This window comes from Pseudophryne corroboree, chromosome 7, assembly GCF_028390025.1.
Source record: "Pseudophryne corroboree isolate aPseCor3 chromosome 7, aPseCor3.hap2, whole genome shotgun sequence".
In the NCBI taxonomy this organism is placed as follows: domain Eukaryota; kingdom Metazoa; phylum Chordata; class Amphibia; order Anura; family Myobatrachidae; genus Pseudophryne; species Pseudophryne corroboree.
In genome coordinates, this window is record NC_086450.1 from 71023584 (window position 1) to 71041965 (window position 18382).

General features: G+C 43.0%; 1 protein-coding gene across 1 annotated transcript in view; it reads right to left on the minus strand.

Annotated features, from left to right (window-relative positions):
* COL6A1 (collagen type VI alpha 1 chain) overlaps nucleotides 1–18382 on the minus strand; it is an 80848-nt gene that overhangs the window by 36974 nt on the left and 25492 nt on the right. The window contains exons 15-21 of the mRNA XM_063933282.1: nucleotides 17374–17436; nucleotides 17051–17113; nucleotides 13687–13740; nucleotides 13562–13597; nucleotides 11117–11179; nucleotides 7007–7069; nucleotides 412–474 (exon numbers count right to left, since the gene is read on the minus strand). Of these exons, the coding sequence (XP_063789352.1) occupies nucleotides 412–474; nucleotides 7007–7069; nucleotides 11117–11179; nucleotides 13562–13597; nucleotides 13687–13740; nucleotides 17051–17113; nucleotides 17374–17436 (405 nt within the window). The remainder of the gene's footprint in view (nucleotides 1–411; nucleotides 475–7006; nucleotides 7070–11116; nucleotides 11180–13561; nucleotides 13598–13686; nucleotides 13741–17050; nucleotides 17114–17373; nucleotides 17437–18382) is intronic.

Here is an 18382-nt window from a genome sequence, read left to right on the forward strand (position 1 = left end):
TGTTGACCTTTTGAACCTCTAGACCCTTTGTACCTGTCAACCTTAATGCATATCAACCAAGGGTGTCGTCATATTGACTATCAACCTCGAGACTGTTGACCTATCAGACGGTCACCCTGTGAATGCTGTGCTTTGCACCATCAGGCCACAGGAGGCGGGCCATCATTACATCATTCCCCAGAAATCACATCATCAAGCTCCCAGGCCGCCACTCAGGCTGGTCTACTCTGGACATTCCAGTAGAATGGGCTGGTATATAATACTATTCTTATCATCAGTCAGTTGCTTACCAGTCATTGTGATGGTTCTCCACTGACATTTACCACATTACCAGAATCATCCTGCGTTGTTTGTTTAATGAATGTTGTTACTGAAATGTGTTTTTCTATAAACATTTAGCAGTATACCAACCTCAGGTCCACTGGGTCCCTCGTCCCCTCTGTATCCTTTGGCTCCTGCTGGCCCTGATTCACCCTGTAAAACAATAAATAATTACATCTGTCCTAGACAGTAGAATATCAACCAACATAAATCCGCAATGAAACTGAGAGATTTTGAAAGTGGAAAATGACTCTTGAGAGAAAGGAAACCACAACTCAGGCTGATAAGATTAAGAAAGGGAAAATAGTTATAATTCTCAGAGCTTATCTGCAGCCTGACATGACGCTCTGCAGAGCTGGAGGAGACGAGTGCTGGAGGGACGGGAAGAAAATTATCATTTTTGAGGGATAAAAGAAAAACTTCTGGAGTGAAGAAGACAATGGAAGAGAGGCATGATAGAATAACTGTACTGGAGTAACCCAAGGGAGCTCCACATAAACTGCAACCTTATTTTTAGCAAGGGTGTAACTGCTGGAGTTGCAGCTGCTACTAAGTCCATGACTGATGAACCCTGTTCCCCTAGGAGGTGTCTCAGACCACCGTGCGCCGCATCTGCAGCCTGGCCCCACATACGGTATGGCAGTACCAAAGTAAAGGGGCTTATGCAAACATTTTGGGAACTTGACACCAGATACCTACACCCTCTTCAGATGGTGTTGGTTTCTGGACCCACTGGCATATCTATAATTGGAGCGCCCATATTTAAATACTTATTTCTTCGAAAATGCCACGATCTATTCGCTGCAGCAGCACGAATCACCAGGAAAATGGCACAGCGTCCACTATTGTGGATGCGCAGTAGAGAAAATTTCCGGGAACAAGGTGTGGACGCCACATTCCCGGAGAACCACACATGTGCAGTAGTCTACTGTATCAGGGAGGAGGGGGCCCACACGGATCCCTCCGTAGCATGCGCATTATCTTTAAACGCATGTTGACTAACACTCACTAACACCCATGAGACAGCATATTTTTCTGATAGTTATCAGGTCACCTCCCACCCACCACTTACAATTAACTATGGTATGCATTCGCCATCTCTAACGCTAAAGATCACAAACGCAACTGTGACTGCCATTGTACAGTTAGGTTCTCATATACGCAGGAGTTTTTGCGCAATAGCAGAAAAAACGCTCAGCTGCGCAAAGCATCCACCTCTGAATCAGGCCCATAGTGATGGACATCGACCACCAATGTTGAGCACACATCAGTGGTTTCCTTTCATAGGGTCGTGTTTTGAATGACAGATTCTAATGTTTGATGGCACTTTCGATGGCAGAGTTCCAGTAGTGATGCAGCAATATTTATTTCTACCTGCAGCATGATGCTTAGCCCCTCACTGCCATTAACTGTCCCATAGCCTCGCCCACCTTCTCTAATTGGCTCACTGCCATCACATATCCTCAGTTGTGCCGCCCACCAATGGTTCAAACCGTCAATGGTTTTCCATTGGATGGAGACCATTGATAGTGAACATTTCAATGCCCATCTCTATTCAAATAGTGGAATCGGGAAGAAGGGCATGATAACAGCACACCTGGGGTGTGGCAGCATCATGGTAGGTGTGGCCACTAGAGTGTGGCCGCAACATGGTGGGTGTGGCCATGTCTGCAATCAGTGTTCTAGCAAAAAAAAAAAACATAGAAACACAGACCACTGGGAAATAACTCCAAACATTCCACTCAAACCCATCCCCCCAAAAAATTGTGACGAATGTCTGACTCCTGAACACGGGCCTGTACCATTGAAATCATTGTTATTTGCTAGTGGCATATTTATCCAATGAACTTTGTGTGAAACAGATGTTTTCAGGGAATACCTGCAAAAATGCAGCATCCCCAGGATGTATGAAGGGGTGACTGCAGCAGATTTTAGCGATATCTGCTACAATCCCTCCTTTTTCAATTACAAAAGCAGCCCACATACAGTAGGTTTTTATGAAGGCTACTAAACTGAGAATTTTAGCAAGTTCCGGAAAGCATAGCATGTCTCTGAAAGTTAATGCCATCTTCAGAACGCTTTAACCATTGAAGCCTGTGGGCAGAGCCATCCCTAGGCATATGTAAACTAGGTAAATGCCTAGGGCATTTTGTATGCTATGGGGCACCAGCAGCTTCTGTTGATTAAAATGATATGCGGCATGCCTATATTCTCTGTGTAGCATTTCGTATGCAGATACAGCCACAGTCGCACACAGAATGGGTGTGGGTCATAGGGTCGACATGCATTAGGTCGACCACTATTGGTCGACAGTGAACAAAGTCGACATGGAAAAATGTCGACATGAGTTTTTTGGGGGTTTTTTGGTGTCGCTTTTATCGTAAAGACAGGGAAGCCCAATTAGTGCACCGTGTCCGCTCGCGTCGGGCAAGGTGCCTCATTGTGCTCGGCACAGGTTACTATTCCCAATCGTAGTCCACGTGGATCGTAAAGTATGAAAATGTTCAAAAAAAATTTGTTGTTTTTTAAAAACACATGTCGACCTAGTACATGTCGACCTAGTACATGTCGACCTAATGACTGTCGACCTAAGTGTGGGCGACCTAATGACCGTATCCCCACAGAATATAAGCATGCTACATATCATTTTAATCAGCAGAAGCTGCTTGTGGATTCTAGCCACATAGCAATGCATTTTCATAAAAAAAAAAAAGGTGCCCAACGTTAGCAGAACTGCCAGCTGACTCACGCCAGGCATCTCCTGCTGCATGGCCTATTGAGGCAAGATTTATGAGGACACATCTGTATCCAAGTAGAGGCAGAGGTCACAGTGTTAGCAGGTGTGTGAGTGCTGTGTGTGAGTGGGTTGGTTGTGCAATAGTGTTCGGCATATGTGTAAGGGGCATTATGTGTGTCATTATGTGTTTAAGGGTATTAATAATGTGCGGTATATGTGTAAGGGGTACTACTGTATGTGTGTCATTATGTATATAAGGGCACTAATAATGTGCAGCATACATGAAAGGGACATTATGTGTGTCATGTGTATAAGGGAATTAATAATTTGGGGCATATGTGTAAGGCGCATTATGTTTATAAGGACATTAAGAATGTGTGTCATATGTGTAAGGGGCATTACGGTGTGGAATTATGTGTATAAATGCATTACTAATGTGTGGCATAATGTGTATAAGGTGCTCTACTGTGTGGTGTTACGTATAGAAAGGGCACTACTGTGTGGTCTATTGTGAGTAAAGAGCAATATGGTTTGATGTCATGTGAATAAGGAGCACTACTGTGAGGAGTGAGAATTTATCAAGCCTTGGAGAGTGATAAATAGTACAGTGATAAAGTACCAGCCAATCAGCTCCTAACTTCCATGTCACAGGCTGTGTTTGAAAAATGACAGTTAGGAGCTGATTGGTTGGTACTTTATCACTGTGCTATTTATCACTCTCCAAGGCTTGATAAATCTGGGCCTTCATTTCTAACTACCACCGTTTGCTGTGCTTCAGACTCCCGCCTCTCCAAATCACAAATGAAAAGCAGAAGTCCTTGGCATGAGCGCTTTCTAAGGTGGCACCTCTTTGCTACTTGTGTGATTACAGTAATGCCTGAACAGAATTTATCTGTCATTTAATTTGGTCCGAAACACAGATCTTGTTTATTATTTTTATTATAATGGAGGAACTCCAATTTCTTTCTGAAACGCAGAACATTCACATTCTGGCTAATTTTCTGGTTCATGTCTCCAACATCTCGGCTACTGCGTCTCCTTACAGTGAGTGCACTACAAGTGATATGCCAATGTTTATATTAAGAGCTTTCAGACTGAAATGTTTTTTACAAGGAGAAAATAAGGTCAAATAGGAAGGATTTAGAAAGAAAATGAAAGAGCTTTTGCAAGAAGAAAATTAGATACAGTAAATCAGTGAGCTGAGTTTTTTTTTTTCTCCAGAAGATGTAGATATGTATCTACACATATAAAACTATACACAGTAAAATAGTAAGAAATCATAGCAATACAATCAGAAAGATAAATTGGCAAATATCTATTATCAGTGTTAACTTTCCATGGCCATTGTCCAAAATTAATAACTTCATCTTTCATATCACTAAACAACACAGGGACTAAGGCCCTCATTCCGAGTTGTTCGCTCGCTAGCTACTTTTAGCAGAAATGCAAACACAAAGCCGCCGCCCTCTGGGAGTGTATTTTAACATAGCAGAATTGCTAACGAAAGATTAGCAGTTCTGCTAATATTAGCAGCGAGCGAACAACTCGGAATGAGGGCCTAAGAGGATAATTCTGAGTTGATCGCAGCAGCAAATTTGTTAGCGGTTGGGCAAAACCACGCGGGTCATTCTGACCCGATCGCACGCTACAGTTTATCACAGCAGTACGATCGGGTCAGAACTGCGCATGCGCCAGCGCCGCAGTGCACCAGCGCATGCCAGATGGCCGAAGGCTGTCGCTGCGCTACGATCGCCTTTGCCTGATTGACAGGCAGAGGCGGTCGGTGGGCAGGGGGGGGACCAGATCATGCGTGGCCAGACCGTGCGGGCAGCAGCGGCTGCGTGAAATCACACGCACCCGCTGCAGGCCAGGGAGCGACGAGTAGCTCCCGGTCAGCCCGCTAAAGCTGCACTGGCCGGGAGCTACTCCTAAAGTGCAAAAGCATTGCCGCTGTGCGATGCTTTTGCACTTCTGCAGGGGGGGGGGGGGGGGTAGGGGGCTGCACTGAAATGCGGGGCGGGATAGCCCTGTGCTGGGCGTCTCCCCACATGTCTATGGTCATGATCGTAGCCCTGCAACATTTTGCAGGGCTACGATCAACTCGGAATCACCCCCCATGTGCACTGCAGGTGGGGCAGATATATCATTTGCAGAGAGAGTTAGATTTGGGTGGGTTATTTTGTTTCTGTGCAGTGTAAATACTGGCTGCTTTCTTTTTACACTGCAGTTTAGTTCTCAGTTTGAACACACCACACCCACATCTAACTCTCTCTGCACATGTTATATCTGCCCACCCCTGCAGTGCACATGGTTTTACCCAACTGCTTACAAATTTGCTGCTGCGATCAACTATGAATTACCCCCTAAATCATGTTTAAACACAAAACTGATGTTACCGCATCTGAGTAATTACCGGAATACTGCGCTATTGCTGCGATCACACCGTGCACGTGCCGACATACCATTGCGATTGCGTTCTCACTGACATTTTACGGTAGATGTAACAACTAGTGATATTCTTGTTATCACTCGTTTCATATGATAAATGGTGCTCCAGCCAATTACCTCCTGTCATGTGTTTGAAAAATGACAGCTAGGAGCTGATTGCCTGGAGCTCCATTTATCATTCGTAACGAGTGAAAACAAGAATATCACTCATTGTTAGATCTGCCCCTTTATATGTAGAGCGATTGACAAAAAGGGACAGTTTAGGGAAGGTACCCAGGAGTGGCAGCAAAAACTCAGGCCTGACTTGGACATTTTCAGGGCGTGTATATGCCGTCAGCTGCGATCATGCATGTAAGAAAGCATTGCATATGTATCACTACTGCAGTGTCTACCCTAGCAGTCGATATATTCCTCGTTATTGCGCATAGTCTGCATGTACGCAGTTGTGAATGATTTTGCAATGGATCTGAAGGGTGTCTGCCTTCTTTTCTGGGTGGCAGATTCACTTGAGATGATTAACAATTCCATAGGCTAAAAAATCGCAGCTGCGAAGGCATGTACGTACAAACATAACTTACTGTAGGCCCACAGTTCAGAGGAGGTCAGTGGTCAACTGGAAGCATATTACAGCACAGGAAGGTATATTGTATTTTACAGAAGTACATCATAATGCTATATATATCAGAGACAAGCACATGATCTAATTTGCCCTAATACCTCCCAAATGTCTTGATTTGCAGAAGTCATAAGGGGTGTGTCATATAGGAAATGGGTGTTACCTTGCAAGATATGCACATGCTATTGGCTGTCGGATCAGGGCGTAACCTTCTCTACATGTCCAAACTAATCTTATGGTTAAAGACATAGGGGGCTATTCAATTAGTGCCGGTATTTCTGCCAGTCGGAAATACCGGCACTTTTCTACAGGAATAGGGCGAATTTGCATTCAATCTATTCAGTGCAAGTGCCGTTTTTCTGACTGTCGGAAAAACTGCCAGTTGTCAAAAACCACGTGGATCGGCGGATTAGCCGCGGATCCACGGGTTTTGTCGAATTCACAGCCAATTCCAACAGGATTTTGGCCCGTTTTCGGCAATGCTGATCCGACTTCAAAAATAAGTCGGATCAGCATTGTCGAGAAATGGACAAAACCTGCCGGAAATTGGCCGAGAATTGAATACTGCACTGTCGGGTGCTCTCCGTCAGAGAGGATACGACATGCATTGAATACCCCCCATAGGAGTAGATGTTACTGTAACAAAGTTCTACAGTAAAAAGATGGCAATAGGTTGAGAATTTACTTTTGGCTACAGAGAAACAGAATTTCATGGCTTATAAAGAAATTATTGGTCCTAGTTGGGGATATTTTCATTTTCTTTTCCATTCCTTACTGTAAGATTTATAAACAATGTAATTCTATGTGTCCCAGTGGCATCTGCTGGGAAACTGATACACAGTACAATCACTTATAGGGGCTGAACCCCAACTATCATCTCTTACTGGGTCTCCACTGGGACCAACAGGCCCGTCCCGTCCTTGGTCTCCTGCCTGTCCTGCTTCTCCCTAGAATGAAAACAAACAATGTGAGAAAGTAGATGATCCAATATGTAGTGACCACACACAGTAACAAAGTCGGTAACACTGACTATATAAGGAAAGAATAAAGTATACTTGTGTTTTATTAACAGACGTAACAATGTGGTACAATGATACAAAGAGCAGAGGAGATCGGTAAAGAAAGCTGCAACGGGGCACTTTTGTAACAGATAAAATATAACTTTCATTGTATTCCCTTTATGTGAATATGGTGATTATTATACAAATATTCCAGTGCAGAAATCACCACACTGTTTGTATAATAATGTAGTTATTACATGGCTCCAAAGGGTCAGTGGAGCCCATTATACAAGCTGGAGATGTATGCCACAATTAAACATTATGTGTAACATTAGCATTACTCTTTATCTGCACATGTCACATACAAACTTTACCAATAGAATAATCGACATTTCAAGGTGATGCGGAACAATATCTGAAGTCATCGGAGTCAGCTGATTCTTACGGCAAAGCATAAGTCTTTTGGGACACCTGCTTACTTCCATAATGTGTTCATATGATTCCTTACTCAGATCCCTCTATTGATTCAATTTAACCTTAGGAATTATGTGCTGCTATATCTGTAGTGTGCAATATGAATTTGCATTCACAGGTTAGGGAGAAACATTTTATTTTAAATGACCAATTATTAAAATGAAAACGAGTTTCTTGAATGGCATAACTCTCTTGAACTTGTTACAGTACCCACTGCCTTGAGGACTGCCGTACCAATGGTTAGCTATAGGGTCATATGAGGTATGTGCATAGCTGTGCCAAGTGTTTGTGATTTGCACGGCCAATCCCATGTATTTGTGAACCTGTAGAAACTCAGTACTTCTTCTCGTGTTCTCAGTATCATGTAATGCGTGATGTATAAAAAGAGGATTTTCCAGTTGCATCCGCAGTTACATACATTCTGCTAGAGATCATTCAGTATGTAACCAGCTAAGTCAGGCATGTCCAAACTGCGGCCCTCCAGCTGTTGTGAAACTACATATCCCAGCATGCCCTGACACAGTTTTGCTGTCAGAGAATGCTAAAACTGTGTCAGGGCATGCTGGGATGTGTAGTTTCTCAACAGCTGGAGGGCCGCAGTTTGGACACGCCTGAGCTAAGTAGACAGTCAGATGGTCCTAAATTACCTTGTAAATATGACCCCTTGGTAGGTATCATTTAGAATGTCCTAATTCAGGATCCACTTTATTAACTTGCCCTCATGCAACTTTGATGTACTAGAGGCAAGTTGATGCATGTTAAACTATAGTATAGGGAAACTGGTATAAAGAGACGAAATGCATATACTGTATCTCACTATGAGGTCTATTTACTAAGCCTTGGAGAGAGATAAAGTACCAGCCAATCAGCTCCTAACTGCCCTGTTACAGGCTGTGCTTGAAAAATGGCAGTTAGGAGCTGGTTGGTTGGTACTTTATTTCTCTCCACTTTATCACCCTCCAATGCTTAGTACATCTCCCCCTCTGTTAGTAAATAGAGAAACCCCAAGAGACTATAACTATTATTAGCAGATAAATAAAAAAAACCTTGGAGCTAATGATTAGAAGAGGGAAAGACTCATATATTTGGGGGGGGGGCACTCTTGTATATCAAGAATGTAAAACTTAACTTTTATTTAAGTGTTTAGAAAGTGACATAATAGGACACTAATAACAAGTAATAAAAAATGAATCAACAGTCAATCCCTTATCTTTTTGTCTTCCTTGTGAACTTTTCAGTTTTCAGTTATCGCTTAATTGTATCTGTATTTGGGTAGCGGTCGTTAGGTCGACATGCATTGGGTCGACCACTAAAGGTCGACATGCACTAGGTCGACAGGTTCGTTAGGTCGACATGTGCAAGGTCGACGGGTCAAAAGGTCGACATGAGTTTTTCACCTTTTTTTGTTCATTTTTTTACCTTTTTCATACTTTACGATCCACGTGGACTACTAATGGGAACGGTAATCACCTTGCCCGAAGCATGGCAAGCGAAGCGAGCCATGCGAGGGTACGCGGTGCACTAACTGGGGTTCCCCGTCACTCTACGAAGAGAACAACACCAAAAACAGTCTAAAAACCCATGTCGACATTTTGACCTGTCGACCTTGCACATGATGACCTAGACACCCTGTCGATCTAGTGCATGTCGACCTTTAGTGGCCGACCCAATGCATGTCGACCTAATGTGTCGACCCAATGACCCATACCCCTGTATTTTTGTTAGCCATCTGCTCACTGGAGGGCAGTCAGAAATGCCAACATTCACAATGTCGGTAACAGAAGGGTGTCGTTGATGTGAACAGCACTAATGTCGACACCGGCAAAATGGTAACACTGACACAATGTCAACATTTCCATTAGAGTTAGGGTCCGTGGCTCTAGGGGGCGGATACCACTGCTGCTACAGTAGGCTGCCTTTTGGATGTACTCTGTTAGAGAAGAAGAATACCAGCATTGTTATTTTGATTTTGGGGGACTGGCTTGGGGACTCATGAAGCTTATTGTACTTGTTTTATATAACCAACATTCTAATGTGGGGGCAATGGCATATGGTGCACTACAGTGTAACGGCATACAGAATGGGGCACTACAAGAGTGGAGACATATGGGGTACTTTACAAATGGGCACATATTTGGCACTACAGTATATGGTCATATGGGGAATTATAGTGTGGGAGCATGTGGGGCACTACAGTGTGGGGGCATATAGGGCATTGCAATGTTGGAGCATATTAACTGGAGCACTACTGTGGGGCATACTAACTGGGGCACTACTATATAGTATTAATATTCTTAGTTTATGTTTCATTGGCTCATAGCCCTAAAAAGCATACTGTACCTCCCAAGCATCCTGATTTTGGCAGGACAGTCCCCCACGCCCCTTGCTGTGAGACCGTGCCTCCTTTTTGAGGCTGTGCACAAACACCCTTACTTGGTAGATCGTAAAAGATTTTCAACCTTTAGAGTAAATTACCAAACTCAAAAGTCTGTCCATCCCTGGTGTATGAGGACACATTTGCAACATATGCCTCAAAAACTCACTAATAGTAGGTTACATGGCTTCTTTGGAGTTTGTTTCGAACCTTTTGCAAAAAGTACCATTTTGTAATAGAACATAACCGACATCTCTCTTGCGATAAGCCCCTCCCTCTTGTGCAGAGCCCCTCCCTCATCCTTGTTCCCAGTGGTACCAGAGCCGTTGCAATCTTCTGTGCTGGCTCCATCTTTCTGATTACATTGCTGCAATTAATATGGTATCGCAAAGGGCAAACATTTCTCCTGTGTGTAGACCCCGTAACTGAGCTCCTCTTGACCATGCACAAATGTAGAACATGTAACTGCTTATTTCACTGCTGGGTCAGTCTTTGGTAAGCTTTGTTTCTACAGCAAAGCTAAAGACTGAGGCCCTGCCCTACCAAGAACATAGAGATGGTTTACAATGTTGGTGTTTGAAAAAAAATAATTCTACTTTTACATTTAAATCTCTTTAAGGCCCCACTCGGCACAGATTTGTTAAATTAGTCAGTACCTAAATCCAAGACTAAGGGGGACATGTACTAAGCAGTGATAAAAGTGGTGAAGTGAGCCAGTGGAGAAGTTGCCCATGGCAACCAATCAGCTGCTCTGTATACGTATATAGTATGCAAATTATAAATGTTACGTCAATGCTGATTGGCTGCCATGGGCAACTTCTCCACCGGCTCATTTCTACACTTTTATCACTGTTTAGTACATCTCCCCCTTAGTACCAGCCAGTCATCTCTTAACTGCCATGTTACAGGCTGTGCTTGAAAAATGACTGGAGCTGATTGGCTGGTACTTTATCTCTCTCCACTTTATCTCTCTCTGAGGCTTAGTACATCTGCCCCTGTTTAAAAAAAAAAATGACAACTAGGAGCTGATTGGTTGGTAATTTATCTTTAAGTACTGTACAAACAGGAATCTTGATATTAAAATACTGTACAGATTAACTGTGAATTTCAAAGAGGCTAACTGCAAGGTTTATCATGACCACTACCTTGTCTCCTCTGAGTCCTCGTACACCAGATACCCCAGGAGGACCCCGCTCTCCTGTACCTCCCTGTTGAAAAATAAGAACAATTAGAATAACATTGTATACAAACTATATACATTGGTATACATAGTGGCATGTTGCTCTCATGGGCCCTCATTCCGAGTTGTTCGCTCGCTAGCTGCTTTTAGCAGCATTGCACACGCTAGCCCGCCGCCCTCTGGGAGTGTATCTTAGCTTAGCAGAATAGCGAACGAAAGATTAGCAGAACTGCTACTAAATAATTCTTTGCAGTTTCTGAGTAGTTCCGGACCTACTCACAGATTGCGATCAGCTCAGTCCGTTTAGTTCCTGGTTTGACGTCACAAACACGCCCTGCGTTCGGCCAGCCACTCCCCCGTTTCTCCAGACACTCCCGCGTTTTTCCGACATGCCTGCGTTTTTTAGCACACTCCCGGAAAACGCTCAGTTACCACCCAGAAACGCCCCTTTCCTGTCAATCACTCACCGTTCAGCAGAGCGACTGAAAAGCGCCGCAGAATCCACAGCAAATCTACTAAGTTTTTAGTTAAATAACTAAGCGCATGCGCCCTGCATGCCTTGCGCATGCACATTTTGCAACAAATCGCAGCATAGCGAAAATCGTCAACGAGCGAACAACTCGGAATGACCCCCATGGTCTCTACTAATCAGGTTTTAAAAAGATTAGGATGTATTGGGTGGTTCATGAGTGTTATAGTTATTTAGAGTAATATGCCTATTCTGATTCACTGAGATGTCAGCACATTGTACTAGACATTGCTTGGGTGTATTCTGTAGAGCAACATAACATGACACATGGAAGAGGGGGCTGGGATGGGGATATGAGCACTGGGTAGGTCCTAAGGACGTGCATGGTGGCTATAGGGACTGCGAGCTGCCCTTCCAGGAACTCTGCAAATCAAAATATATGTGCCGTTGAGGCAGTGACAGTGCGGGTGTAGTATGGCTGACCGGCGGTCTCCTGACCGCCGGTCAGCTTACCGACGCCGGGATCCTGGCAGCATACCGACGCCGGGATCCCGGCGGGGAGGGGCGAGTGCAGCAAGCCCCTTGCGGGCTCGGTGGCGACCTATGGTCGCCACGGGTTCTATTCCCACTCTATGGGTGTCGTGGACACCCACGAGTGGAAATAGTCCCTGTTGGTCGGCATGCCGACCATCGGGATAGTGGGGGTCGGGATGCTGGAGGATGTCATGTGACCGTCGGTCTCCTGACCGTCGGTCACATGAATACCACCCGACAGTGCTGCCCCCTTTGGCCTTGTGCCCTGGGTGGTGATACAGAAGCATACCCCTAGTTAAGACCCTGTATACATCTGACTAGCTGTTACCATCCAGTGTTCTGCCTTCTATGTCTTTTTTTGAAATGCATTAACAGGTTAACAAAACAAATACAATCTTCACACCTACAGATACAGTAATTGTTGTAATGTGTATAAGAATAATCATTATTTCAATAACCCGACTTAATGTTTTAGTCTAATATTGGTTCATAGTTCTTCAAGGTTGGAACTTGATTGTAGAATTATTTTTTAGTTTATGCTGCTGCTACATGGATTCCTTTACATGACCTTCCCATTTGGTACTCTTTTCTTTTGGAACATGTACATAAGCCTTGCTCCCAAATATTCTAAAATTCTGAAGGTCAGGCTTCTTTCTTTTCTATTGTTCATATGAATTTTCTCTGCAGAATTATTAGATAAACAACTGTGGAAATAAAATTGTGTAATTTTTACCAAACCACAGCAGGTCAGTGGAATGCCAGCATGAAAGACCATACTTTTCTCTGCTATACTATTCTGTTTGGGGGTTATGGTGCAACACAACTCCATTCTTTTTCAACAAGGACTGTGTTTTGACAAGTTGTTTTGCCATCTTTTGCACCTGCAACTTTATGCTAATCCTTATATCAGCCTTCCCCTGGTGTACAAGAGTGCATTTGAATGTGCAAGGACTGAGACACTCATTTTGAGCGTCTTTAGACACAGTAATATGCTTGATATGGCTTTAGAGGCAACCATGGTCACACAATGGACACTTGCAGCAGCCCTATGTAGGGTGCAGATTCTCCATCAGAGTATGGTCACCAATGTACGCAATGAAGCGTGAGTTAGCAACCAGTTATGTAACACACCCACAATGCTCCCATGACATGCAAATAAGTGTATCTCTATGTGTTTGATTAGCCACCACCCAGTCACCGCCTAGGAATGGCCAGCACATTTCCAGTACAGTCCATGCATCTCAATTTCTACTGCGCCACTGTGCGTATACACCATGGGATGTATGCGCTGTGCGACTTTTTAGTGATCATTTGCGTGAATATTGGTATTGTTTGTGACTCAGAATCCGGCCCTAATTGTGGCTTTGATCTGTATAACAGTAATCATAATGTTGCGATTTCTCTTACCCGTTCACCTGAAGGTCCATCAGGTCCAGCATTGCCCTGCAAAGACCAAAAACAAAATTCACAACCTTTAAAGCTACCAAGAATTCCCTGTTTGCAATCTGTTATATGTCCTTACAGCCACTCACCTCGTCACCTGACTCCCCTTTCTCTCCCAGTGGTCCATTTGTGCCAGGGTCTCCCTGTAATATAATCATGGCAATGTTATCTTCTAGTCAACTGCAATCAAAATGTTTGGAACATGGAGACATATTTAAAAGTGTAATTTTACTAATTGTAGAAAACAGTTGAACTTGACGAGATCTTGTAGCCGTTTAATGCTGTAACACATAAATACTGGAAACATTTTCTGCTGTAAGTCTTCTTTCTGCTTTTTGGCTACAGGCTAAATACAGTGTGTTTTTTTCACATCTATTTTTTTCCACATTGTGCTGGCAAATGATTACATATAGCAAACAGAACACATGATCTATCTCCTAAGCATGTGCTAGTAACTTTATTTGTCTTATTTAGATTCAGCATTTAGGTTTAGTTTAATTTGTTTTTGATTTTTCATAGCATGCCTTTTTATGCTTCAAAGCCATGGATGTATCTTGGGAAATTCTGCATTTATCATTGGTAGCCATCATAAGATTCCATGAATTCATCAATGGGAAAAAATGGCTATATCATAGAAAACAATGGAGTTATAATTGATGGCAATTGATTCTACATAAAAAGCCATGAAAACATCAATGGAAGCCAAAGAAACATCATTGGAAGCCAAGAAACCATCATTGGAGCCATGCAGCCATACATGAAAGCCATGGAGCCATCATTGGAACCCATGAAAATATTATTGGAATCCATGGAAACATCACTGGAAACCATGGAGCCAACATTGGAAACCATGGAGCCATCACTGGAAACCATGGAGCAAACATTGGAAGCCATTCATTTATCACTGGAAGTCACTAATTCTTCAAAGAAGCCATGAGTTCATAATTTGCAGTCCCAGATTTACCATTAATTTTTATTGGTTCATCATAAAATCACACGTATTTATCATTGGTAGTTATATATTTGCTATTGAAGCTATAAATTCATAATTTAAAATAATATGTCCAACACTGAAAGCCATTTATCATAATAAAAAGCCATATATTTATTAATTAAAACAATAGCTTTATAAAATAAATAAATAAATATTATGATACTATAATGTGACCTTTCCATTGGTATTCATGAAAGCAATCCATATATTATTGAGTCATGGCTTCATGACTGGAAGCCATGCATTCATCACTGGAAAGCCACCATAGATTTATCATCAGAAGTCTTGTGTTTATTGTTAAAAAAAACAATAATGTATCATTAGAAACCCACGGATGTACCAATGCTAATCATTAATTTGTTATTGATACACATGGATTTGCCATTAGAGTTCATCCATTTATCAGTCGGTCAGTCACTAAATCTATGGACTCATCAATAATGTAATTCATTTAAAATTAAAAGAATTTATCATTATTATATAATACATAGAGGACAAGAAGTAGATGTACTATAGCAGCGGTGGCCAACCAGTGGCTCTTGAGCCGCATGCGGCTCTCTCTTTATTCAAATGTGGCTCCCAACACTCTAAAGCATGTGACCACAACAGATACAGAAACTGCTGCACTCCAGCCAGACATGCAGCAGCACTACAAACTGAAAACTGAAGGAGCCAGATACTAGCGGTGAGACACCCACTGGAAAACAGAGGACATATAAGTGGCTGCTGCAATCGCACGAGTTGGTGGGGGGGGGGGGGGGGCTGTAATGATACACGAGAGTGGGCTAGAGTGACACAAGGCGGAGCTGGCTGGAGTGACACTGGAGGGTCATGGCAGGAGTGTAACATGGGGGAGCTGACTGGAGTGACGCAGGAGGGTGCTGGAAGTAGTGACACGTGGAAGAACTGGCTGGAGTGACATAGGAGGGTGGTAGCAGGAGTGAAACATGGGAGAGTTGGCTGAGGTGACACAGCAGGGTCCTGGCAGTAGTGACACATGGGAGAGTTGGCTGAAGTGGCACAGGGGGGTGCTGGCAGGAGTGACACATGGGAGAGTTGGCTGAGGTGACACAGCAGGGTCCTGGCAGTAGTGACACATGGAAGAGTTGGCTGAAGTGGCACAGGGGGGTGCTGGCAGGAGTGACTCACGGTGAGCTGGCTGGAGTGACATAGAAGGGTGCTAGCAGGAGTGACACATGGGGGAGCTGGCTGGAGTGACAGCAGGGTGTTGGCTGGAGTGACACATAGGGGAGCTGAAGTTTATTATGTGAATCTGGCTTTTTCAATGGATCTGGTGTTAAAAATGTATGTTATGTACTTCTGGCTTTTTCAATGTATTTTATATCAGGGACGTGGTCTAGCAGGTACAAGACCACATTCCATTTTTGCATGTGCGCCTTCGGCTCGATGTCGGCTCTTTCACGTACCTAGCAAGATTTTTTGGCTCTTTGTCACTGACTGGTTGGCCACCCCTGTACTATAGCTTCTAAAACTGATTAGTGGTGTTGTTTTCTATAGCAAACTATCATATGCTAACTGTCATTTCTCTATTGCATTTTAGAAAGTGACAGACGGAATCTGATTGATTGCTATGGCCAACACTTGTCTGTTTTAGAAGCTTTAGTGAATCTACTCTCAAAGATTTATAATTTGGTGCCATGGATTTACCATCGGGTATCTTTGACGTATAATTGGTAGTAAAAAAATAATTATTGGAAGCCATTTCATATACAGGTATTAGTAACATGAAGGACATACAATGAAACTCCACCGGCCTGAAGACTTGCTTTAGTGATTCATCTGCCTTATATGGCCTCTTATAATTCTTTGGTTACGTTTCCAGAATTAGGCAGTTATAAGGTCTACTTCGGTCACAAGCTTCCCCAACCGTAGGTAGGCTTGTGACCTAAGTAGGAACGTATAAGTACAATGTGGCAGCAGTAATATAGGCCAGCTGGGAAGCCTACATGAACAGAATGGCAAACTATCGTCTGAAGGAATGAGTAATTATCACCAAGGCCCGGGGAAGCGAAAATAATAAGAAGGGTTTCCCATTTCTCCCCTGTGTCATCTAACTAGACCAACAAAGCACAGGTCATATGGTGTCCATAAGGGTGTGATACAGTACATGTGCCTGGCGGTCGTGATGCCGGCGGACACATGAGCGACACTGGTATCCCAACCTTTGGAATGCTGAAAGATTGGGTAATATTTTACCCATCCTCTGACCCCTACCCTAACCATAACCCACCTGGGGTGGCGGCTTGGGCTAAGACACCGGAGTTCCATAAATGCAGAAAGATAAGCCCTGTTATTATACTATACTATAGGTTCACATAGTTAATGCTTATTACTCCTATTATTATCCTAAGGCTTTGTCAGATTTGATGACCATGTAAGTGTTGAGAAGTGTAATTCCAGATACACCAACATTCTTAACAGATCTCTTAAAATCTTACCTTGTCACCTGTATTCCCAGCACTACCAGTTTTTCCAGCACTCCCAGGGGCTCCAGCTTCTCCCTGCAAAGAAAAGATATATACAGTATTGAAATCAGAAGCTGGCCAGCACTTTGTATCTCTGTCCGGTGCATGTATACTTTACCTGATATTGCTTTGCTCTAAGCTTTTTCATTCTCTCTATAGATTTAGCAACATTAAGCTAGCGCCGGTTTGTGTCACTCTGTCTGCTGTGTAATGCTATGTGTATTGTGTACCAGGTGACATTCTTGGTATTCTTGTCTACTATCAAATTAGGACCTTCCTTTCAGGAGTATATTTACCTTACTTCCTTTTACTCCGTATGATCCGGGGTCTCCTTTAGATCCAGGAGGTCCAGATTCTCCCTGTAAAGACAACAGGTGAACATTAATTTGCAGGTAAAAGAAGAAACGCTTGATATGGAAACGTATCACTCACTAGGGCATAGGGATCCCATATTCTCTCTCTGCACCTCACTTTGGAAACCAAAGTTTCTGAATTAGATGGACCTCAGAACCATTTAGTGGCCTACATACAGTATGCACAGAAGATTGAATACATGTGGCATTAAAGCAACCACCTTTGTCCCAGGTTGGTCTCGCAGTACCTAGTAAATTATTTAATTATGTATAATGGAATACTTGGTAGATTTAGAAAGTGACAAGTTACTCATTACTACTATGCAATTAGGAGGCCATAGTTTTTGTCCAGTAAAGCACCTAGACAAACTCTAATTCTGCGACCTTCTTCCCTCCATCATGCTTGTCTTGAAATTATACTCTTTGCTGAGCTAAATTTATTCCAGGATATTGTTTGCCTTTTGTATTTTCAATTATAAATTGTATTGTTTCAGCAATTTAGTTTTAAAATGCACAACATATTGTCTGAAATTTTTAAATTTAAGAAATTACTAAACAAAATCAAGAAAGTTGAACATGATTGACCTTGTTAGAGCCTGTCCAACCATCTATGAGCCTGTTTGACAGTTTTCCAGTCTGTTTTCCTCATATGCCATGTGAGCATGGTGAAAGACAATCATACATTTCAAACTGCAAGAGCGACATTCAATCCAGTTGAGAATTTTTATATACAGAAGATAGGGCTGATGTTATGGTGTTTCACCTTGATAAGTCCCTAACATAAATTGCGCTCACATCTCCTAGGTGTGAGGCCACTGTAACTCCCTCTATAGTATACTAGTAAACAGACTCAGCATATGCCGGGTCACCTCAGTCGACCCACTACTCTACTCTGTAACCCTTCTTTGTCCCATCTGCCCCACTCTTTATCCATTGCTCCTCTCTGTCCTGC